At 43.1% G+C, this 25,746-nt stretch overlaps 1 protein-coding gene across 1 annotated transcript in view; it reads left to right on the top strand.

The window, feature by feature from the left end:
* ankar (ankyrin and armadillo repeat containing) overlaps positions 1-25,746 on the top strand; it is a 295,797-nt gene that overhangs the window by 260,886 nt on the left and 9,165 nt on the right. Inside the window, exons 15-18 of the mRNA XM_078551294.1 lie at positions 2,309-2,415; positions 3,100-3,222; positions 5,445-5,603; positions 12,951-13,068. Of these exons, the coding sequence (XP_078407420.1) occupies positions 2,309-2,415; positions 3,100-3,222; positions 5,445-5,603; positions 12,951-13,068 (507 nt within the window). The remainder of the gene's footprint in view (positions 1-2,308; positions 2,416-3,099; positions 3,223-5,444; positions 5,604-12,950; positions 13,069-25,746) is intronic.

Raw genomic sequence — 25,746 nt, 5'->3', positions numbered from 1 at the left:
ATTCTCACTTACTATCTTCCCCCTAACACAATGATGAAAGTAGGTTGTGAATCTCTGACTTTCATTTTTACTGCAAGCTAGAAATTACATCTTCATTGTTGTCATCTTCCATGTGCAGTTTCTCTTGCTCTCGGACCAAGTACAATTCTTAATCTTCCTACTCGATAATATCAACTTCTTATATCCATATCTATCGTATGGACATTTGAGGATTTCCAGATTCCTGAACTAGTTTTAGATCTACCACAATCTCGACCTGGTGTATTGCTGTGTGCTCCACTCTTGCATGCCATCTGGATATGACTGACTTTCTCACAGGTGAAGCACTGACTAGAAATGGGGGCATTCAGATGGTTGGTGGCTAGCATGCCAACGGTAGCATCTAAATTTCTGACTCTGAGACTGTGAACATCGTTGCCATGGCCTGGATCTTGTTAAAATCCAGCAGACCTCCCCTGTTGGCTTAGGAAAAGAACTGTCTTTCTATTTGCAACTATCTCTTTCTGCCATTTCCATAGATGTGGCCTCATTGCAGTGCTCCTTCCACGCCAGCTTATTGCCTTTGCTCAAAAGTTTGGCCTGGATGTTATTGTTCTTTAGGCCTCCTACAAACAAATCTCTAAGGTTGATTTATAAGTTTGTGCCACACGTAAGGTGATGAGAGAATTTAATTCAAGATTGTAATCTGCAACAGTCTCATGTGGCAACTGCTTCATTTCATGAAATGCAACTCTCAATGCATTTTCATTCTTAGTTGTTCCATAATATGAGTCCAGAATTTCATTAATTTCTGCATATTCCATTGAACTGGCCTCTCTCAGACGTCACTGGTTATACACCACATCGAAAGCGTTATGCCCCATATGGTGAGGAAAACATTTACTCTCATCTCCTAGTTTATTCACTTTCAGCCAAATACGTAATCTTTGTTCATAATTACACTAGTCCTCTTTGTTAGGGTTGAATTCCCCCATTGTCCCCAAATATGCCTTCAGTGCTATTTTCTTTTCAATTACACACTGTGCTGACTCACTGTGTACCTGAACATAATGTGCACAAAGGACAAACTTTCAAATTGCTCAAACCCTCACAAAATAAACTTCAGGAGTTTCAAAAAGTACATCACAATATTTTTAAGTCCTTAATTTCTCAAATAGAATGTTACAGAGAATTCTATGCTATCCTCGTCACCATCTTTCTGTTGTGTATCGCACTGAGAGAAGCTCACCATGTGGATTCACAGCAGGTAGCCATTATTGAACAATTTTATTTGCACCTCGCCAGAAAAGAGGGCAATATAACAAAATGCTCAGAATTGCAATAAACTGCAAAATCTTCAGATTTGTCACATAAAAAGTCATAAAATCCCATGCACCAAGGAAAATGACATAAAAAGAAAAATTGTTTAAAAATATCTATAATTTACATTTCCATGTCCCTTCCATGGATTCCAGGATATTTATCATTAACTAGTAACCCTGAATCCATATTTAAAATGAGCATTCTTAATATCAGCTGTTGTCCATGCCAGAACATTGGAAACTTTCACATTGGTATAGTATATCTCAATGCATATTAAAAAGAAGCAACCACCAAAAATGCATTATGACATAAACCTGGTCCATTTCTTGCGGGGAAGGACTTTGTCCAATTCCCTCTTACTCTCATCGTGAAACCACCGGAAATTAGGTGGAATAAGTGCCTAAGAGAAGAAGACTGCATGAGAAAGTGTATAAATGTAGGGACAGAGAAGCTATGTCAATGCAAATCTATATTCTAAAGAAAAAGTACATGAGTGCTTTGGGGTTTTGTTGGCTGGTCAAGAAAAGACAAGGAAGTAGATGAAATAATAAAACCTCAGCAGGTCTGGCAGCATCATTCTATTATTTAGGAAATCCTGCAGTTTAAATAAACATTACTCTCACTGGTGAAAAGTTCTAGCACTAATGTGAATTTGAAAATTTATTTTCCAATGTTATGAATGACAGGCAATCTTTACAATTTCAAAAGGACCTTTTCTGCTACCTGCATAATCCTCCTCAAAAATCAGAGTCTCTCTCTGTTACTTAAAATCCAACACAAACAACCCCATTGACATTCCACCTTGTGTAGCACAGCGCTTCCTAGCAGATGTACTTATTCCATTTCTTTGTCGTAGTATCCAATGACATCAGAAACAAATATATAACTCTCAGTTATTTCACAATCAGATGAAGAAATGACAATAGTATTAATGTATCCAATTAGCCCTATAAATTATGTACTTAAATATACAAATATAACAGTTGTATCTGTTTTACTTTTGTAGGTGTAGCACACGTAAATAATCCGATCAGTCAACATAAAATTACAGAAGAAGGTGGCATGGATGTACTTCTTGATTTGCTTTTCTCTACACAGTACCCCCAAGTACAGGTAACAAAGGAAAGGAGTTATGATAGTGCACGGCTGCATTTACTTGTGTCAACTCTGGAGTAATTTACAGACTCAAGCCTACAGCGCTTAGATCAATTGCATACATGCCAAGTGTAAGATTTTTAAGCTGATACTGTTTCAGCCCATATGTCAGCTCGTCAATGTATCAGAAGAAAAATCATTAGAAGAAAGATCCACTGTTTTCACTAGAGTTGAAGGTGATCAATATGAACCTCTCGGTTCAGTTGAAGAATGAAACTGAATGATGTTAAAACCAATCAACTACCCTGGAAACTTTTTTTATCCATTCATGAGATGTGAGCTATGCTGACAAGGCCAGCATTTATTGCCCATCCCTAATTCACCAAGAAGGTGAACCATCTTCTTGAAACACGGCAGTCCATGTGGTATAGGTACACCCAGAGTGCTGTTAGGGAGGGAGTTGCAGGATTCTTAACCAATGACTATGAAAGAACAGTGATATAGTTTCAATTCAAGGTGGCATGTGACTTGGAAGGGACTTGCAGGTGGTGATGTTCCCATGCACTTACTGCCTTTGTTCTTCTATTTGGTAGATTTGGAAGATTAAATGTAATCATATCAATTAATGAATTTTTTAAAAATTAATGGATTTTTTCATTGTAATAATTGCCAATAATTTCCATTTTTATGTTCTGTACATAGGCCGAAGTGATCCACAGCTTGGCCTGCATTGTGTTGGGAAACAATGAACTACAGAAGGTCTTAATGAAGAGAAGGGGCTTCACCTACAAGATTGTATTGAAGCATCTTAAATCTGATGACAAAGTAGGCTGTAGCAAATTAGTATGGAATAGAAAATTTTAAAGGATCACAACTATGCAAATATTTAATGGGGATTTCACAACACTATTATTTTAAATTAATTTAATATCAAATTCATATTCCACATTTTAATGTGTTAAATGGATATTAAAATAATTACTCTTTACATAAATTTATCTTTTATTAGGATAAAAGGAAAATACTGTGGATGCTGGAAATCTGAAACAAAAACAAAAGTAGCTGGAAAAACTCAGCAGGTCTGACAGCATCTGCGGAGAGGAATACAGTTAACGTTTCAAGTCCGTATGACTCTTCACCAGAACTAAGGAAAAATAGAAATGAAATATAAGCTGGTTGAGGGGGGTGGGACAGGTAAAGCTGGATAGAGGGCCAGTGATAGGTGGAGGCAAAGAAGACATTGCCAAAGATGTCATAGACAAAAGGACAAAGGGGTGTTGACGGTGGTGATATTAGCTAAGGAATGTGCTAATGGTGACATTAAGGGTAGAAAGCAGGACGAGCAAGTGACAGATGGCCCTAGTGGGGGTGGGGTGGGGGGAAGGGATCAAAATAGGCTAAAAGGTGGAGATAAAACAATGAATGGAAATAAATTTTAAAATAATGGAAATAGGTTGGGAAAGAAAAATATATTTTTTAAATTATGAATTATTGGATAAAAGGGGATCGGAAAGGGGGTGGGGATAGAGGAGAGAGTTCATGATCTGAAGTTGTTGAACTCAATGTTAAGTCCGGAAGGCTGTAAAGTGCCTAATCGGAAGATGAGGTGCTTTTCCTCCAGTTTGCGTTGAGCTTCACTGGAACATTGCAGCAGGCCAAAGACGGACATGTGGGCATGGGAGCAGGGTGGTGTGTTGAAATGGCAAGCGACAGGGAGGTCTGGGTCATGCTTGCGGACAGACCAAAGGTGTTCTGCAAAGTAGTCACCCATTTCCATCCATAGTTTTATCTCCACCTTTTAGCCTAATTCGATCCCTTCCCCCCACCCCACCCCCCACTAGGGCCATCTGTCACTTGCTCGTCCTGCTTTCTACACTTAATGTCATCATTAGCACATTCCTTAGCTAATATCACCACCGTCAACACCCCTTTGTCCTTTTATCTATAACATCTTTGGCAATGTCTTCTTTGCCTCCACCTATCACTGGCCCTCTATCCAGCTTTACCTGTCCCACCCCCCTCAACCAGCTTATATTTCACCTCATTTCTATTTTTCCTCAGATCTGATAAAGAGTCATACAGACTCGAAACGTTAACTGTATTCCTCTCCGCAGATGCTGTTAGACCTGCTGAGTTTTTCCAGCTATTTTTGTTTTTGTTATCTTTTATTAGGTTTGCTGAAAATGAAAAAAACACCATAATTGTAATATGAGTCGCAAGAATTCCGTATCAGAATTGAATCATACATATTGGGAGGTCTCAGGTTAACTTCTTATTCCATGTTTTGCTAATATGCAATGGAGACATGATGTTTGATTTCAAACCCCTTAGGTAGAGAAAATTAGATAATTTATTAATACCCTGCCCAATAACTCCCCCTGAGAGTGTGTGTAAATATCAAGAAAGAATAAACTTGTCCAGGCTGTCCACAATGTTTGAACAGTTCAATCACTGTCTACAATCACACATTAAGAATATCCACTCAGTGTGCTAGCAATGTCTTTGTTATTCCATCTCAACATGAGTAACCACCTTCAGAGCAAGGGTATGGAGAGAAAATTGTAAAGGAAAAAGTATCCAAAATTCCCAGCAACATATAGTGAAATATAGTGTTACTTCATTGTGTGCATTGTCTATTTACTAAAAAGTATTTGCAGGGAAGCTAATATCGTGAATGTAATATGCAGTGAGCAACTGGCTCTCTGGACACTTCGCCACAAGTTCGTCAGATATGATTCAAGATAGAAGGAGTGTTGCAACACATGAAAGGTGACAGGCACACCTCTAAGGGGCTCATTGTGTAAATTAAAATTAACTGTATTTATAAAGCAAATGCATTTCTTATCAAGTTAAGCAGGGTTCAATTGTCCAATTCCTTTATGTACAGAGACTAAAAATGCATATATTCATTTCACTGAAAATATTTATTCACAATCAATTAAACTAATTGTAAGGCTCTAAATGTTTCTGCTTTTATTGTATTAATTTCTATTGAATTTACTGATAAAATGTTATTGCACTTAACTATTATTTACCTGTTTTTTCAGGATGTCTGTTTACGAGTAGCCAGTGCTTTAGCCCTCTTCGCATTCAACAATCCAAAGCAAGAGCTCCTGATACGTGAATGTGGGGGCATTGAGATGTCAGTGTTCCAGAATCTTCTGTCGTCCACAAAAGAACTGAACCAGGCCTATGCTGCATTTCAGGTATTCTTCCAGAAGAACAATCTCTCATGCTAATTAATGTTTATGTCCGACTAGCATTGCCCAATCAACTGTATGCCCTAAAAATTCAATTGCAGTGTGCCCATTTTTGGAACATTAAATGACCTCCTAAGCATACCACATGGTGGACAGATAACACGCACACACTTCCTGCTGAAAGTGCACCACAAACTATATTGAATCAAACTTATCCAACAGGAACAAGAGTGCACACAAGAATCTAGAAGAGCGAGTAACTTATTTAAATAAGGGTCCTGCACATCTTGCAGAACTGATTTCTGATTTTTGTCTGCTCCAGTACCCAACAATCCACATGTTGAACTTAGCCTGCAAAATTTGTTGCCAACTGACAGGAACGCTGCTCACCAGTGCTATTTAAAGGGATCATGCAGAGCTTAGAGAGATTAGTTGCCAGTTTGTCACTTATGGCTGCTAATTACCTTCTGTGTCCTTTTTGGTGTGTTTTATCACTCTGAGAAATTCAGTGCAAAGAACAAAGATTTTGCTGGGGTTGCACTATTTTTGGTTACCTCTGGCCATGGTCAGTGTGGTAGGGCTGCCTTTGGAACTGGAGGAGGAGAAGGAGCATCAAGATGGTGTTGTGCAGGAGGCCGTACTCAGCGGTTTATCAAAGAACATCCCTCCCACATTAATTTTACTGAGAAGCAATGGGCAGAATTTTACATCCCGCTGGCGGACGCAAGGCTGACCCGATCGGGCATAAAATAGTTTGCAATGACATTGGGTGAGCATCCCAACGTCATCGCGCACTCGCGCGATGTTTCGGTCAGCGGGCACATACAGGAGTCGGCAGCACACCCGCCAACAATTAAGAAGCCTATTAAGGCTATTAATCAATCAATGACTGCTATTTTTCACTGCCCGTCAAACCTCATGGTTGGCAGGTGGGCGAATTGGCCAGGCAGCCTTTGCATTTTTGAGGAAACCCCATCCACGGGCAGGATGAGGTTTCCAACAGTAATTTTTTTTAAAATGTTTTGACAGGATTTTTATTCTGTCTATGTTCATGTGAGTGAGTCCTATGTGGGGACATTTTTTTCATATTTTCCACATCATTATTTAAGGGTTTTATATTGTTCAGCCTCCTGAGGCAGCTCTCTGCCTTCAGGGAGCTTTCATTGCGAGCTCCCCAATGCATGGGCAGACTTCTGCGCTCATCCTCCTCCTGCCCCCACCCCGGCAGCGTTGAGCTTCTCAACACATTTTTTACGGGCTGGCCATTAATTGGTCAGCCAGCGTAAAATCGAGGCCGGGAGCCGATTGTGGGCGGCAGACCATTTCCCAGCCACTCCCGGGACCACCTGCCCGACAACCCAAAAATCCTGCCCAATGCCTGAGGTGTTTTCACTTCACAAAAGAAGCTATTGACTTTCATCCAGTTTGATCATCTGTTGCAGTCACAACTTGAACCTGCGCCAGCATGGTCAGTACTGTGGCGATCAAGGTGACCATGGCTCTTAACATTTATACCATGGTCTCCTTTCAAGCTGTAGCAGGTGTTATGATATGGCAGGCAGTATTTTCTGGGCTAACCAAATCCCAAAGGAAAACTTGGTCAGGCTATCACAACAATTTTGCAATTTGGATTTATTACAAGAAGGTATGTGCACTGAAGTCAGAAGTAAAGATTCAACTACCACTTTTGGAGATTTTAAATATTAAATTAAAACATTTATTAACAAAAGAAAAGAAAACTTAAACACACAAGATTACAGTTAAAGTTAGTCTTATAAAATTTCCCAAAAGATTTCGACTTAGCTAGGCACACAAATAAACATCCTTTTCCAGGCAACAGTCCCAATAGATTCTTAATCTATGAAACATCCAGGGCAGAATTTTGCCCTTGCCGTGTGGGATTGGTAGGGGCGGGCAGGGGTGGTCGCCCGTGATCAGCAGCGCTCCACGATTTTATGCGGGCAGGCCAATTAAGGCCCGTCCAGCGTGATACGCAGCTTGGGAACGAGCACGAAGGGGCAGGCGGGGGAGGGGCATGATGTCCGCTGGGTCCAAAGGCAACCCGGCAGCCAATTCAAATGTGACCTCGGCAGCCCCTGGAAGGCTTCCACGGGAGGATGCTGAAGTCTTGTCAATGGAAACCACTGCGGGTGGACACAGCAGGCAGGAGGGTAGGTCAATGGGGCAGTCAGCACCACGTTTCTCAGATGAGTGCCTCGCAGCCCTCCTGGAGGAGGTGGCAGCGAGGAGAGAAACCCATGTCCCCAGGGATGAGAGGAGGAGGGCCCCACCCACCTCACAAAAAAGGCCTGGGAGGAGATGGCATCCAGGGTCAGCAGCCATGATGTAGTGAGGCGCACATGGGTGCAGTGCTGGAAGCGATTCAACGATCTCCTACGATCGGGAAGGGTGAGTACCGTGTTGGCATGGGTGACTTTACAGAACAGTTGAGAGCTGCCCATCTCCCCGTGGACCTCAGAGGTGTTAGAGTGTGAGTGGCAAATGTCAATGAGGCAGGAGCTGGCCAAGGGAGTGAGCCCTGGCTGCTTAGACTAAGTGTCTTGCGGCTCCAGGGTTACAAATCGGCTGAGCCCTGCGAGACGTTCCTCAGGTGGGGTTGGCCAGGCTACAATCACACTACAGGTAGAGAATGGACTAATCAATGATCCTCTGCCCTTTCAGGAGAAAGCATCCTATAACAAAGTTGAGAGGTCACGGCTGGCAGGGGACACCAACACCTCCTCATCCTCACGCAATACGAGCAGGAGGCCCTGGTGATTCAGAGGTGCCATGCACCTTGGTCAAGCGGCCGTAGTGAGGTTTGGGTAGCAGAGGAAGGTAAGAGTGCAGTGCACTGAGGTGAAAATGTCAGTTATTGCAACCATTTCAGAGTAGTCTCTACATTGTTGTGAGCCTTGAACCTGGAATCCCCATTGATAATTGAAAGACGAGGGCACCATGATGCATATCTCTGTCTCATCCGGGTGCCAGGCACGCACAGTGTCAGTGTTATGACTTAAACTAATGACATGTCCTTCTTCTCCCTTTTAGGCTCACCAGCAGCCGGTCATCATGAGGAGCCTGAACCCCTGACCCCTGAGGACCACCATCTCACCACGTACCTGCGTCACACCCTCTCTGTCAAGCAGGCACCAGTGCAGATACCAGCACCTTGGTGGGCTGTGTAGTCAATTGGTGCACATTGGTGAGGAAATTTCACACTCGCTTGAGGTGCAAGCAGAGGCAGAGAGTGCCCAGGGCGTTGGCAGTCGGAGGACTACTAGGGACCAGGGCAATGCTCAGTCGGTGACTGATGATGGGCCTCTGGACTCATCCATGAGGCAGCAGAGCGTGTGGGAGGATCTAGCGGAGATACATGAGGGAATGCATGCCATGGTGTCCGTTGTGGAGGAGTCCATGTGGGGCATAAGCGCTGCGTTGACCCTCATGGCCGAGCGCAATGCCTCCTCCATGGAGAGAGTGGTGACTTTCAAGGAGAGGCTCCTCCAGGGACTCAAACAGGGGTTCCTGGGGATGCACTCGGACCTGCAAGCCCTCACACTGGCAATGACCTCAGCTGGTCAGGGTGGGAGACGAATTGGGCACTCAATATCCACGTTAGGTGCCCACCCATCAATGGTGAGCAGGGAGGTCCAATGTGACCTGACATTGGTGCACGAGCTGCCTGTCGTCTCTGTGGGCTCCTCTCAGGGTGCTCCAGATGACAGCAGCAGCTCTTCCGCCCCTCTGCCAGTGACTGTGGCATCAGATGAGGCTGCAGCAAGTGGGGAGATGCCAGCCGTGGCACTGGCCACTCCTTCCCAGGCAGGGCCAGCACAGACTCCAAGGGCCAGAGGATGCCCGCCAAGGTCATCAAGGCCGACAAGACAGCAGAGTCAGCAGGCTGGTCTCCAATGCCGGTGCCAGCGAGGTGGGAGCACCTAGACATAGCACCCTCAAGTGAAAACTTGAAGCACCTTAAGCACAACATGGCCTCATCATGGGTGATATTTGGTTCCCCCATTTTTCTTTACTTTTTTTAATGGCGTGATGGAAAATACTGGTTAATGTTAATTTCTGCAACTTTTCACATTCACAAGTAAATGAGATGTTATTTTGTGCAATTAGCCTCTGTATGCTTCATTTGTTCTGCAGGTGCAGAGTAGGCCATGATGTTATGATGGACGTGTGTCTCCTGAAACTTTATTGCAAAGGCACATAGCGTATGTTGTTGACCAAGGAACTGGTCCTGTCAGGGATCGAGCATGGAGCCTGCAGCCCTGGCATGTGGTCGTAGTTCTTATTTGGTAGGCTAACTGAAGGAGCAATGAATCAAAGCATCCCGGGTGTCCCTGCTCCTTGGAGGTTACCCAGGTCAGCATCTAATGCCCTCAGCATTCTCCTCGCCATGCTCGCCCTCGGACTCACTACTGGACTCATCATCTTTTGCCTGTGCAGTTGTGTAAAGACCTTCTTCCTCCACTGTGTCCCCCCTTGCCAGTGCCAGATTGTGGAGAGTGCAGCATGCAACCACTATCAGTGACACACGATCTGGGGGGCAGTTAGAGTGCACCCCTGAATGGTCCAGGCAGCAGAAGCGCACCTTCAGAAGGCCTATGGTTCTCTTTACCACCACCCTTGTGGAGGCATGGCTCCTGTTGTACCGCTGCTCGGCTTCTTCTTGGATGGCGCAAAGGCATCGTGAGCTACCTTTTGAGGGGATAGCTCTTGTCACCCACCAGCCATCCCAGTCAGGCTGGAGCACTGAAGAGACCCGGCACCTAGGAGTGCCTCAGGATGTAAACATCATGGGAGTTGCCAGGGTATCTTGCACACACTTGCAGAATCTGCATCTTGTGATCACACACTATCTGCACATTCATGGAGTGGAATCCCTTCCTGTTGACAAAGGCACTGGGCTCACTCACTGGCACCTTGCTGGCCACATGTGTGCAGTCGATTGCACCATGGACATGGGGCAACCCAGCAATCGCTGCGAAGCCTCTTTCTCGCTTTGCCTGGCTGGCCTCGTCCATATGGTAATGAATGAAAGTCAATGCACACCTGAACAGAGCATCTGTCACCAATTTGATGCAGCTGTGGGCAGCTAATTGGGAGTCCACAAAGATCCCGCACTGACCCCTGGAAAGAGCCGGAGGCATGGAAGTTGAGGGAAACTGTGACCTTCAGCGCCACTGGCATGGGGTGTCCACCCACACAGTCAGAACTAATCTCAAGGCCGATCCTCTGACAGGTGGAGGTCACTGTCTCCCTTGAGAGATGGAGCATCCGTCGGCATTGCACCTCAGACATATTGAGGTAGCTTCATTGCCGCCTGTAAACCTTGGCAGCAGGATAGTCTTCTGCGGCCCCTTCGCCTTGGACTTCCTGTTGGCCCTGCACCCCTTGTGCCTGCACCTTTCCTCCCACAGGTCGCTCCCCTGGACACCTGGCCTCCTTCCCCTTCTGGCCCTCTCTTCCTCCTCAGAGGAGGTGCCTCCAGCGGAGACCACAATCCCCATTACCAGAGTAAGGGAAGGCTGTCTGATACCTGGAAGGCCCCAAGCGGTATGAATCCTCCAGGGGCCTGGAAAACAACAGAGTCCTGAACTGAAGCCTCTAAATTCTCTGAATACAGCTCTGAAGTGAAATGAAGCTCTCCTGTTCACAGAAGCAACCAGCAGCAAGTGATAGCCTGCACTCCTCGCTAATCGCTTTGACAAGGCCACTGACCCCTCTTATCCCACCCTTAAATATATTTTCTCACCTTTTATCTTTAAACCTATTGTTCTTAACCTTCCTTTGAAAGTTACCTTTCCCAGAATCTAAAAATCTTTCATGTTGCCATTATAGCCACCACTTTCGGGAAAAATAAACTTAATAACTTTGCTTTATTTATTTATGGTCTTTGTCAATTATAAAACTTTCTGTTATGTCTCTTTGAGATTCAACAGCTAAAAATTCACTCCTCATTTATCTCCTAATCCAGATTCCTATTCAGGCTGTACCTACAGGGATCCCATCTTAGCTCATTCATTTCCACTTCAAAATGCTTCCTGTTAGACCTTTTCCCTTTGATGATTTAAACCTTGCAGTCTGACTGTCTTCAGTCTAATTAAATTAGTCACACACACCCACAGCCCCACAAGCCTGCTTCACAGTAATATTGGAAAAACTGTAAATTTCTTTACATCTCCATCCTTATGGAAAAATGAATCATCATAATTCTAAAAGATGATCCATTTTCTCAACCCATTTCACATTACTTACTATACTTAGCTATATACACAAAACTATTACATTAGCAGGTGCATGCATTGCATGATAATATACACAAGGCTTTTGTATCAACAGAGGTAATTTCAGTCCATTGTCCATGTTTCAAATGTCCAATTTCCTTTGAACTTTAAACTCTTGACAATGCATCTACAATTAAATTTTCTCATCCTGCCACATGTATAATCTGTAAATTAAACAGTTGCAGTAATAAACTCCATCTGAACAGTCTGACATTCTAGTTTCAAGGATTGTGGTCTGTATAAACAATTCTTTCTGAAGAATTGCTTGCAACACAAACTTCGACGTGCTGCAACACTGACACCAGACCTTGAACCTCTTTTTTAATGGTTGAATATCTTTTCTGATGTGTGTTTGCAGTCTCCAGTTTAACAGGGAAGTCACCAAAGCTCTCTACACCAGGAGGAATATACATCTCCTTCCCCATGAAAAGAGTGAAGCAGGACAAGAAAGCTCTAGCTTCACTCAGATCGCTGGCCTCCCCAGTATGAAAAGTGCCGTGGACTGCATCCACATTGCCTTAGATGCTTTCTATTTCTGTTTCTATTTCTGTTGTTGAATTGGTATTTTGACAGTGTCTTATCTTTATTCAGATTAAACTATTTCTGGTTGCCTAATTTGTTCTAAAAATCTGCTTTGGTTTCATAATGAATTTTTTTGAAGCACTGCAACCTGAAGAGGGAAGAGACATTATACACAATACCTAAAGCAGACTTCATTCTTTGAATGCAAAACTCTTCTAGATACACTTTCCTCATTCCTCGCAGAAGAAAAAAATCAGGTGCACGACTGATTGAATGTGCTATCTAGCATCAAATGCACAAGCTCATATGACTAAACATGTTGTGATGTTTACAGTGAAAACTCTTGACACTGAAGGTTGAAAACAGATGACTAACAGCCAATTATGTGGATGGAGGTTTATATGTGAATGAAGGTTACAAAACAAAAAGAATATGAGGTTTCATAGGATGAGAAAAGATTATTTGGCCCTTGGGCCATGAAATGGATTGCTAAAGATCTGAAAGTAATTTCTTTCTTTTCCACATGGTACAGATGATAATATTAGCCAAGGTGATCGTAGATATGGATGAGGTCACACTGTCAGCTACAGGTATCATAACTTTAGTCAATCTGCTCAAGTCAGAGAAGTCATCCACGATCATTGTCATAGGTAAAATGCATTATTATGTTTATTGTTTTTAATTGTGCTAAAATATCTATAATTCTAAATCTGCCTATGCAAATACAAACAACAGACTGTGATGCTGTGCAGATCTATTAACCTTATAGAATTTAGATTTGTAGTACTATACCACCTTTCCCAGGCATTCATTGATAGCTAATTTATGTCTTATTCACATTGTAGGTTGATACTATATTGTGTCATATATATGATAATGCATGCTACAGCGATCATATCCCAGTTAGTGCTAGTCTTTTAAGTTACTGGCAAATATTTTATAATAGTAAAATCTCTATCACGTTTCCTTAAAATTATATTCTAGTAATCAGAACATTCTTATATCTGAATATGCAGAATTTCCTGTAATCCTGTCCTCCTGTTTTGAGACATCCACTCTTCTCTACTACCAATGCATTTTTCATCTGTTCAGTTAGCTGCTGTACAGTTCATTTTGTATCATTGAAAATATCATGTAGTGTGGCACTCATCCACACAGATTAACAAGTTTCCAGGTTTGAACCCTGGTCTACTAAGTTAGTTGCTGTCAGCTGAGGCCAGTGATGTAGCACTCAAATTGACCTTGCTGTGGCTGTACCAGAAATGGGAAAGTACTTGTGATCACAATCCCTGTAATCTAGCATTTTGCTGATCATTACAAGTTCAGGTCTGCCACTTTCACTGGATCTATAAGCAGTTTCACCTTTGTCAGAGTTGCTGCCCTAAAGCTACTTATAAAATAGCTTATAATATAACTTGAGGATCAACATTTGCATCCTCTCATGTCTTTCACAGATGTGGGGGCAAAATTTGGATGCATAATGCTGCTGAGGCGGTGCTACAGAAGCCAATCACCCTATCTGCAGGTGCACAGGCACAGTCTTGCAAAGGGCACTCATTTGGGTGTCCCAAGAGTGCCAGAAGAAACAGAGCTGGCAATAGTATGACATCATACTACCCTACTCACTTAGCTGGCACCCATTTTCCAAATTTGGGCTACACAGATCTATTGAATTAATTCACAGCAAAGATCAAGCATTTAGCTGCAATTTGGGCTCTACACCAGCACTAATTAAAAGGCCATTTAACAAGTTCCAGGTGAGGTGCTTTTGACTCGCTTTTCTGCTTAGTCTGAGTTTATTGAAGGATTGTGCTGTGTTTATGAAGTTGGCTTTTGAAAGCTAGTGCTTACAATCAGGGAGGACAGAGGAATACTTAACCCAGGTATGGAGGCAGCTGTTGCAGTGCCTCTTGATCTGCAACATGACCAGGAATTGAGCAGAAGATGCATAGAGGGAAAGCTCTGGGACGAGGGAGGAGGAGGAAGGCTCTACACAGAAGGCCCTATCTAGCAAGTGTATTTCTAGAGTCCTTCTCATCCTCTAAACAAGGAGCAGTGCCAGACACCACTCAGAATCAGTAAGAACACGGTCACTGAACTGTGCCAAGTCCTACAACCCAACATCATAGCAGGACGAGGATGGTGGCTTTAAAGGTCACCGTTGCCCTTATGTTCTTATGCCTTCACGTCCTTCCAGGCAGGAGCAGGAGACATTAGCAACTGTAGTAATTGTAAGTAACATCTTTCATACTGTTATAGGGATCATGTGACTGCACAGACAAATCAGCCCTAAGTGCGGGTAATCTTAGGAGCGGAGCTTCTAGCCTTGGTCTTGGTACAAGCATGTAGCTTCATCAGGAGCTCTGTAAATAAAGTTTACTGTTTCTAACAAGAAACTTGTCTGGTACACAAAGTTTATTACAATTACGAGGATAAGTAGTGCCGATGCTGCACCTCGCCTCTCATATGTGAGTATTTCAATTTTGAGGGAAGAAAGAAAAGTACACTCACCAGTCACGCCACACTTCGGTGGAACTGATCCATACAACTCGTCCATCGAAGACTGGAGTCAGTACATAGAGCGCCTAGGTTTCTACTTTGTGGCAAACTAAATAACAGCGGAGGAGAAACAGAATGTAATTCTTCTAGGTGTCTGCAGGAACAAGACGAGTAATAGACGCCAATAACCTAATCAGTAGTCTGATGGTCCCAAATGTGCCAAATTCCAAATTCTTCAATGAGCTAGTAGACCTCATGAAGGCACATTTTCAGCCTAAACCATTGGTGATCATGCAAAGATTCAAGATCAACTTTACAGTAAGGGCCCCCGGTGAGTCAATCACAACGTATATCGCAAAGGTAAATTAGTTAACGGAGCACTGTGACTTCGGAGATATTCTAAATGACATATTGCAAGATCATTTGGTTTGCGGTGTACATGACAGCGCCATTCAGCGCCGTTTACTTGCAGAAGTTAAATTAGACCTGAAGCGCAGAAAGGTTACTCACAACTTGAACAAGAAGGCTTATCCATCTTATTTGGAGTAAAGAAGTTTCATCAATATTTGCATGGTCGACACTTCACCATAGTGTCAGATCACAAACCACTGTTGTGTTTGTCTAGTGAAGGTAAAGCAATTCTACCGATAGCCTCTGCTATAATTCAAAGATGGGATTTGATTTTGTCGGCGCATGAGTACACTTTAATGCACTGTCTAGGTGTGCATAGAGCAAATGCAGATGCCCTCAGTCATCTTCCTTTGCCAGATAGCATTAAACATGCTTCAGAACCTCAAGAAGTTGTACTTGTATTGAATGTCCTGGATTCCTCACTGGTCTGTGCGAAGCAGATAAAGAATTGGACAAACCAGGATCCAATTTTATCAAGAGCCCGAGAAAGGTAATGCAAGGATGATCAAATGCACAAGTCTCTGAAGAATTAAAACCATTCTATGCTCATAAATCTGAATTATGTTGTCAAGATAGTATCTTGTTGTGGGGAGCAAGAGTCATCATCCCTTCACAAGGGAGAGAACCACAATTGACAGAGCTTCATAGTGTGCATCCAGGCACTTTGAAAATGACAATGTTCACACAAAGTTATATCTCGCGGCCAGGTGTAGACAGTGATATAGAGAAAATGATTAAACACTCTCCAGTGTCAGCAACAGCAGGAAATTGCCTGTTTCAGCTCCACTGCATCCGTGAGAGAGGCCTGGTCAACCCTGGGTTAGACTACATGTAGACTATGTAGGTCCATTTTTAGGCACCATGTTTTTGGTGATCATCGACGCACAGTCAAAGTGGATGGATGTGTATGAAGTGAGATTACCTACATCGTGTGCAACTATTGAAAAGCTGCACCAATGTTTTAGTGTACATGGCCTAGCAGATGGTGCATAAAAGTGTACTCGTACGCTGACAAAATCAAAGCCCATCGTTGAATTCTAGCAGAGGCTATAGGTGGGATTGCTTATCTCCACTAAGCAAACACAGCAGTGGTTTGTGATCTAACACAATGGTAAAATGTCGACCATGCAAATATTGATTAAATTTCTTTACTCCAAATATGACGGATAAGCCTCCATTTTCAATTTGTGAGTAACCTTTCAGCGCTTCAGGTCTAATTTAACTTCTGCAAGTAAACGGCACTGAATGGCACTGTCATATATGCCGCAAACCAAACGATCTTGCAATATGTCATTTAGAGTATCTCCGAAGTCACAGTGCTCCGTTAACTAATTTACCTTTGCGATATACGTTGTGATTGACTCACCGGGGGCCCTTACTCTAGAGTTGAACTTGAATCTTTGCATGATCACTGATGGTTTAGGCTGAAAATGTGCCTTCATGAGGCCCACTAGCTCACTGAAGAATCTGGAATTTGGCGCACTTGGGACTGTCAGATAACGGTACTGCTTTCACTAGTGCGGAATTCCAGAGATTCATGAACCTAAATGGGATTAAACATGTCAGAGCAGTACCATATCACCCCTCATCCAATGGGTTGGCAGAAAAAGCAGTACAAACTTTTAAAACAGACATGAAGAAACTATCCGAAGGAACATTAGAATTTCAAGATTTCTTTTCAACTATCACACGACTCCTGATGCAACTACTGGTTCAACACTGCATTGATTGCTAATGAAATGCTGCCTTTGTACAAGATCGAGTCTACTATTCCATAACTTAGAGGGGAAGGTGAAGTAAAACCAGAGGAGTCAGAAAGTGAATCATGATGTTCACAGTAAAGATCGAGAATTTACTGTAGGAGATACAGTTTTTGTGCAAAATTTTGCACCTGGACCGAGATGGGTTTCTGGGATAATCGTCTCTGAAACAGGACCTTTGTCATACCAAGTGGAAGTAGAAAACAGGATTGTTAGGAAACACGTTGATCACCTCAGAACTAGAAAGACACTCCAACAACCAATTACTCCACTTGAAATTGAAGTCGAAACTTTGATCCCTGAGCTGCCAGATTGCCAAGGAATAGATATACCTGATGTCTCTGATTGACTAAAAGTAAATAATTCTGAACTGCCATTGTCTAAGGATGTCCCTGATGCTGCAGGTGCTGGTCAAGTCGATCCAATGGAAGAATCTCAAGTTGCAGAGTTACATCGCTCTACCCGAATCAGAAAACCATCTCAAAGACTAAATCTATAATTGCATGAACTGTATATATTTGTATATGAAATGGGTTAAGATATTTTTGTAAATAAGAGAGGTAAAACAAAATTAAAGGGGGAGGAACGTAGTGATTGTAAATAAAACCTTTCATACTGTTATGAGGATCATGTGACTGTACAGTTGAATTACCCTAAGCGTGGGTAATCTTAGGGGCGGAGCTTTCTAGCCTTGGTCTAGGTACAAGCATGTAACTTCATCAGGAGCTCTGTAAATAAAGATTATTGTTTCTAACAAGAAACCTGTCCAGTACCCCAAGTTTATTACAGCAACATTTCCCAGTATGTTGTCCATTGCAGTCTCTGAAGGCCAGAGAGGCCATCTACTCCAGATGAAAGCAGTTCATCTTTTTCTTCTTTGAGGAGCAGCCCTCCCCAACCCCCCCCCCCCCCCCCCCCCCCACTCCCCATGTCTATGGAGATGGTATAGGAACTGCAACAACCTACATTCTATAAATATGCATTTGGTATGTGACCTGCCAAGATCATTTATGTGAATGCCTGCTATTCTGGCATCAGCCATGGTGCATTCATCCTGCACCAGTTGGTCCTACCCACCATGGCTCATAAAGTAACCAGAAGTTGGCTGTTTGGGTACAAGGGCTACCCAGCGATGACCCTTCTCCACCATCCCAGCATGCAAGCAGAGTAGGGCTATCATGTGAGTCAGGGAGCTACTTGGAACAGATAATCGGTCTACTGAAACAACAATTCTGCTGCCAACCACTAGGGGAGCACTGCAGTTGAAGTTCATGGTAGTCTGCTGCATGTGGCTCAGTTCATAGCACCCTCGCCTTTGAATCAGAGGGTTGTGGGTTCATGTCCCACTCCCGGAAACCAAGAACTGTGATTGTACTCGAAAGAGTTGCAATCTGTGACTGTTGATAACTCGAAAGAGTTTCCACATTATGTGGATACAGACATTATCGTCCAGGGATCCGGAAGCTTATTCAGGAGGAGGAAGAGGAAGATCAGAAAGAGTCAGAGAGGAGGCATCCTAAACTCCTTTTAGTCAGGTAGAATGATTATCTGGTTCCAATTTCAATGACTACCATGGACCCACCATTACATCCATCTGAGATGGTCCATCACAGCATCCCCTTGGTCACCATCCAACAATAAAAGCCACCAACAAAAATCTTTCCTTAACATCGTTATCCAACAACACATCCAATTATACAAACAGAAATTAAATACTCAGCCTTGTGCATTCCCTTAATGCCTGTCTTGTGGGTGTCATTGTTTGGCCTACTGCTCATGCGCAATGCTACCCCAGTGGCTGCAGCTTGGCTGGTGGAGGGCAGCTGACTTTCAGTGAGGGAGACTGCAGATAGGTTTGGAGGATGTCCTTGAATAGTTCTGGGCCTTGAGGTCTGGCTTCAGAGTGCACCACCATGGCATTGGTGACAGCAGTCTGGGCTGCCTGGCCGAGAGTCAACAGAAAAGGCACTGGCAGCATGAATGCTGTCATTCTGACAGAGAACAGAAGGCTTGTGCACCAATGTGCCAAGGCCACTCCAATAAGGCGGCAGCTCAACAACCCTAGTATTCAGGAGGATAGAATGCTGGACCATCCTGAGAGCCTACATGCCCTTTTGAGCACCAAGATCTGCAGCCATAATAGCATCACTGTGCCTATATGGCAATAAGCATGGATCTCATATCCTCTCTCTGAGTCCACTGCAGCACCTAGATGTTGGGTGGCTTTCTCCTGAATGGCAATGAAAGCTCAGACAACAGTCATCAGATGTTTCATTACTGTTGGGTCTGCTAATGCAGTCATGGAGCTGGCCACCATTTCCACACTGGACAGGAGGCTCCAAACTCAGCATGATGCCCTGTGCCATCTTGAAGCCAGACTCTGTCATGTTCCTTGACAGTGACAGAAGGCTCTGTGGAAGGCCTACCAATGTACCAAGCATCTCAGCCTTCTGGGTATTTCTCCACTGAAGTCCTCATCTGAATCCACTGTAGCAGAAGCCACCCGCGATCTCAATCTCTGGTGAGCTGCCCTAGAAACTGTCCTTTCCCCCTAACCTGGCTGCAGTGCACTCAATCCTAACTATGTATTAACCTCTAAGAAATGTGCAGTACCAGTAACTGAACTAGTAGCTGTGAGTTTCATAGAAATATGGGCACATTTAGCCCATTGAACCTGTTCTGCCAGTCAATGAACTCATGGCTGATCTGCAACCTGACAGTACTTCCTCATCATTGTGTGGGGTTTGTTCCTCTTTTCCTCCTGTGTGTGCTGCAGCTGGCCAGGCACAAATTCTTGGGTATCTGAAAGCATAAAAGCTTAAGGGAAGGAATGGGCTGAGAGAGAGGGATAGGGAGCAAACAGGAAGGAAATGGTCACACCATCTGCAGCTTCCACCATGCAAGAGCTCAGAAAGAGGGTGAAGAGGGAGTTGACAAGGGTGTGAGGTAGAAGTTTATCTTCATCATCAATAGTCTCAGCACCGGTTGATCTCATAGGTTCTGTTGCAGCAGGCCCCATAATTCAGAGTACCATCTCCTCTACTGCGCTGAGTGAATGAAGTCATGGCAGCACCCCTGCCGTGCCTCTTTGGTTCTGTCTCCTGTAATAGGCAACATTGTCCTGCAAGATTGAGAGCAGAATGTTAGTGATTGTGTGACACTTTACTTGGGGTAAATTCACGCTATGGCTGAATAATGAGTTTAATGGAGGCAGCAAGAGGTGGGTGTGAGCCTGACATCAGTGGAAGATATATATGGGTGAGATGGGTTTGTGAATATTAGGCATGAGTCCTGTGTGCTACTGAGTGAGTGATGAGGGTGTGATGCATTGAGCAGTATGAAAGGCTGATGGTTTGGTGGATATGATAGGTGATGTGAAAGTACATTAACTGACCATGGCTACACAGGTAAGGCCATTAAACCTCTCCCAGCACTGCTGCCAGGTCCTCAAGGCAAGACTCCAGGCATTTACATCCCTTGCCATCTGCTCCCATTCCTTTCTAAGAGTCGAGCATGAGAACCTCCTGGCCTCCAGCAGATTATTGCCACTCTCTTTGAATCCACCTCCAACACTAGTAGCTCGAGCATCTGAGAATCTTGGAGCCTTCTCCCTAACCTGAATTTCAATTTTCCTTCACTTTGACTTTTTCAATATCAGTTGTTTTCAACCTTCAGTTAACCAGTGCAGCTTTCCTGTAAGAGGGGTAGAGCGCCTTTAAGAGCTGGAGGCTAGCTGAAATATGTGCTAGCCTCACATGCTCTTAGGCTCCCTATTCTATTTAAAATCAGCCAGCAGTGCAAGACATATCGGGCTGCACACTCCAATCATTTAAATGAGACATCACAACATTTTTCACCAGAAGTGGCATGGGCAGGTTGTGAATTCTGACCTCCATGCCAGAATAATGGCACAGTCCAATTTTGATCTAGATTCCTTAAATCTTTCCAAAGACAAACTGATCAGACGTTGAGGGCTGGCATGGAGGAAGGAATTGAGAGTTAGGAAATTTCCCAAAATCGCAATCCCATCTCCTAACCAACAGTGGCTGCCGAAGCTATCTTCATGGTGGGGAGGTGGGGAAGGACTTGCTGCCAAAGGTGGGACGATGGAGAGGTGGCCAGGTTAAAAGGCCTGCCTTAGTTCACTGAGACACCAGTTCTGGAGATAAACGTGAGACCCTCAGCCCCTTACCCTTCCCCTACCCTCCTCACCCTCTCTCAAACCCCCAAAACCTCCATTTTCCTCCTCAACCCTCATCCCCTCACTCCATGATGCCTCCAACCCAGTATTCACTTTAAGCAGAAATCATGAGTCCTATAATTACATTGGGAAGTCTTTGAGAAGTTCATAAACCTGTCAGGATAAACAAAGATTGCTTGAAATCCAATTAAAACCATTATCCTCTGAAGAACTCATAAGTTTGTCAAAATAAACAAACATTACTTAAATATCTGCTTAAAAACTGTTATTTACTTAACAGCTCACAAATCTGTCAAAACAAACAAGCACACTTTCCCTTAAGAGCTGTCCCAACAACCCCTGCTGAACAGAATCCATTAGTGGATTTGGAAATCAGCCAAGCAGTTAAAATAAGATTCCATTGAACAACACTGTCAACAAACTTTCCTGAGCTGAATCTATTGAAGCCTTAGAGCTTTGAAACAGCCAAACTGATGGCTGAGCTGAACTTAAAAACAATCAAAGTCATAGGCACATTTCACGCCATCATATCTGAATTTCACTATTGTACAATGCAGAATAATGCATCTGAAGACCTTTCCATTTTTCCTTGACAGCTTGTAAGATGTCAGAAGTGACAACCTGGCAGCCATATTATTTATTTATTTACCTTTTCAAAACAAAGCTGTATCCATCACTCACTGCATTAAAAACTTAGATAATTTATGATACTGCATTTCATTATGACTTGTGAAGTTGGCAACATTTTTTCCATTTACTTTTCAGATGGTTCCTGCCTCCAAATCTGCTTCATGACACCTCTGTGCTGGTGTGAATCATGTTGGTTACAAAACTGGCCTGACTCCATCAAAATGGAGATGATGGCATAGTGGTATTTGTCAATGTATAAATAATCACACTGCATGGCAATCACCTTGTTAAAGACAATTGCTAGTTAAACAGGTGATGGGCATTGATTATCCCATCTAAACAGAATAAAAAGATACAGCTGGAACACTTTGTGTGGAAGCTACTTGGAAGTTAGTAGCACTGAGGAGTTGTCCTGAAAATAAACCAGCTTGAACCAAAAGACCAGCCTGGATTAATTCTTCCACCACAACCTCTTATTATGAGTAACATGTTAGCAGAAGATGAACCTTAAGCTTTGCTGATTGATTGCTGTAAATGAAGCTTTTTGTCTTGATCCTCCGAGGGAAAAGAAGTGTACTGTTGGTTACAATTTTAGTTACAGAATGGCAGAATACAGAATGGTGCAAAATCGCAAGCTTTGACTATCCACCATTTTTTTCTGACTCAACCTTATCAGCAATGGAAGGCTGAAGTTGAAATGTGGACCTAGGTTACTTCCATACCCCGGAAGAAGCAAGGTATGGCTTTGGCGTTATCATTACCAGCCAAAAGTAAGATAAGGAATAGGGTATTTTCAGAGTGGAAAGTGGATGATTTGGATCATGAAGAGGGATTGAACCTTCTGTTACAATTTTTGGATAAGTTTTACAAAAAGGATGAGCAATTGGAAGCGTATGAAGCTTGGACAATCTTTGATAGGTTTAGGAAATCACATGATCAGTCCATGGAAGAATATATCATGGATTATGATAAATGGTACAGGAGACGACAGAGATTTGAACTTGAAATTCCGGAATCAGTATTGGCATTTAAATTACTGGAATGTGCAAGCATTTCCCACGTTGATAGTCTTTTAATACTAACAGGGGTTCAGTTTCAGGGGAAAGAATCTCTCCTAGATCAAATGGCTGCTGCTTTAAAAATATTTCTGGGGAAACAGTTGTTCCCTGCCACTTTCTTAGCAAATGCAAATGACTATGCTGTGAAACAAAGGATAGAGGATTCAATGATGGCTGAATTCTGAGGTCGACCAAATATTACATGAAGATTCCAAGACAAAGATGGGGTTAATGACAAGGGGTCTGAAAATGGTCGTAACCCTAGCCAATTTGAGAGTCGGGACAAAAAGCGTGTCTGGGACGGTGACTGTAGACATTTAAACCCAAAAAATGCATGGGGAATGATTTTTGGTGTTTTTGGTGTGATTCCCAGTATCATTACGTGATGAACTGCCCACAGCGAAGGAATCACATTTTTGAAGTGACCCACGAGATGGATTCATCTGAAACTGAAAATGATTATAGTGACTGCCATGATGGAATTGTATTGGTCAGTGAGAATTTGAATCCGGTGATGAATATCATGATGGTAGATTCCTTCAACTGTGCAGTCGTGGACAGTAGTTGCACTTCTACGGTGTGTGGCTTGGACTGGCTTGACTGCTATCTGGAGTCTCTCAATGAGGTAGACCAGCAGAAGGTCAAGGAATATGAAAGCTCTACCTGCTTCAGGTTCGGTGATAACAATACATTAACATCCTCCAGGTGGGTGATCCTCCCTTATAAGATAGCAGGAATGAATCTGTTTATCAGTACTGATTTGGTTTCTAGCGAGATACCGCTATTGTTAAGTCAATCTGCGATGAAGAAGGCTCCAATGACGCTAGATATGAAGAATGATAGAGCAGTTGTGTTTGGGGAAAAATATGGATCTACATTTCACTCGGTCAGGCCATTACTGCTTGCCACTAAGGAAACCAGAGATTTCTCATCAAAAAGTTCATGAAGTTTTGTTAACTGCAGAGAATAAGGTGGACAAAAAGAAGATCATTTGGAAATTACATAGACAGTTTTCACATCTTGCGCCACAGAAACTGAAGACTCCACTTCGAGGTGCAGGTCAATAAAGGATATGATGACCTAATTGAACAAATCACTGCTCAGTGTGAAATTTGTCTTAAATATCGCAAGACACCACCACATCCTGTTGTGAGCTTGCCACGAGCCAGGAAGTTTAACGATGCAGTGGCAATGGACTTTAAAGTTTGGGACAAGGATAGGGGTATTTTTTTACTACACTTCATAGGCTAAATCTGGTTGCCATATCTATCTACTAATACATAGTAAAGACAAAAGGACCATTGTCGATAAGGTCATGGGGAAATGGGTAGGAACAGGATTAAGAACACCAACGAAGTTTCTCACAGATAATGGTGGAGAATTCGCCAATGAGAAACTTCAAGATATGTGGAAAAATTTAAACATCATAGTTATGCACACTGCAGCTGAGAGCCCATTTAGTAATGGAAAGAAACCATGCGGTAATAGACGACATGTTACATAAAATATTAGCTGATCGACCAGATTGTAAATTGCAAACAGCGCTAGAATGGGCGGTGCACGTGAAGAACTCTCTGTAAATGGTTGGGGGGTACAGTCCATACCAGTTGGTGTACAGAAGAAATCCTAAGTTACCTTCAGTGTTATCAGATGCTCCCCCCGCTCTAGAAGCTCCATTAGCTCCACCTTTTCTGCTCATCTGAATGCTTTGCATGCAGGCAGAAAAGCTTTCATTAAAGCTGAGGTTTCAGAGAAAATTCGGTGAGCCCTACGGCACCGCACAAAACCACCGGGAATACAGTTTATACAAGGAGACATGGTATATTATAAAAGGGAAGGCTGGAAAGAGTGGAAAGGACCAGGCAAGGTAATAGGCAGTGATGGGAAAGTAGTAATTGTGCAACACGGCAATCAAACTGTTAGGGTATATTCTTCGTGGTTAATTAGTGCTAACTGTATCTTTACAGGTTCTGAATTGGACATGGAATGCGAGGAGGCACCATGCATTTCTCACACACACACACACACACACACACACACACACACAGTCTGGATAGTTATGAAGAGCAGATGATGGCAGATACAGGGTTGACTGACTATGAGCAAAGTAACACTGAGGTACAGGATGACGCTATTCGTCCAAAAGGGCAACTACCCAAAGTAGGAACAAAGGAAACATACATGCCAGAAGGGACCAGTGTGTGGAGGGATGCCACCATCATAGGGAGAGCAGGAAAGGCCACTGGTAAATACAAACATTGGCTAAATGTGCAGGATGAAGGACAAGAGACAAGACCTATCGATTGGCAAATCAAAGTAAAGATGTGGAAACACAGAAAGTGCAGTATGAGTTCTGACAGTGGACCAGAAAGTGGTCATGACCCTAGAAAAAAAATCACAGACTTGTGAACGGGGTTCTGCTAGCATGGGAGAAAGGTCATATAGTAGTAGTCCAGAAAGGGAGAGGAATGTGAGTAGAGGCCACAGCTTAATAAGAACGAGGACTAGAGAGCAAGTTAGGAATCCCAATAGGAGAAGATGTCCTTATGACCAAGAGATTCTAGTGGCTGCTAATAAATTGGAAAATAAGCTGATAAAGGAAGCCAAATGAAAAGCATTAGAAAGTCGGGAGGAATTTGGGATATATTCTGAAATACCTGTCAGGGGACAGACAGCTTTATCTCACAGATGGATCTGTACTGAAAAGGTACTCCCAGACAGCACATATAAGGCCAAAGTGAGATTAGTAGCCCGAGGCTTTGAAGAGAG

The sequence above is a fragment of the Cetorhinus maximus genome, chromosome 11, assembly GCF_964194155.1.
Source record: "Cetorhinus maximus chromosome 11, sCetMax3.hap1.1, whole genome shotgun sequence".
NCBI lineage: Eukaryota > Metazoa > Chordata > Chondrichthyes > Lamniformes > Cetorhinidae > Cetorhinus > Cetorhinus maximus.
This window is presented reverse-complemented; position numbering and strand designations above follow the sequence as displayed.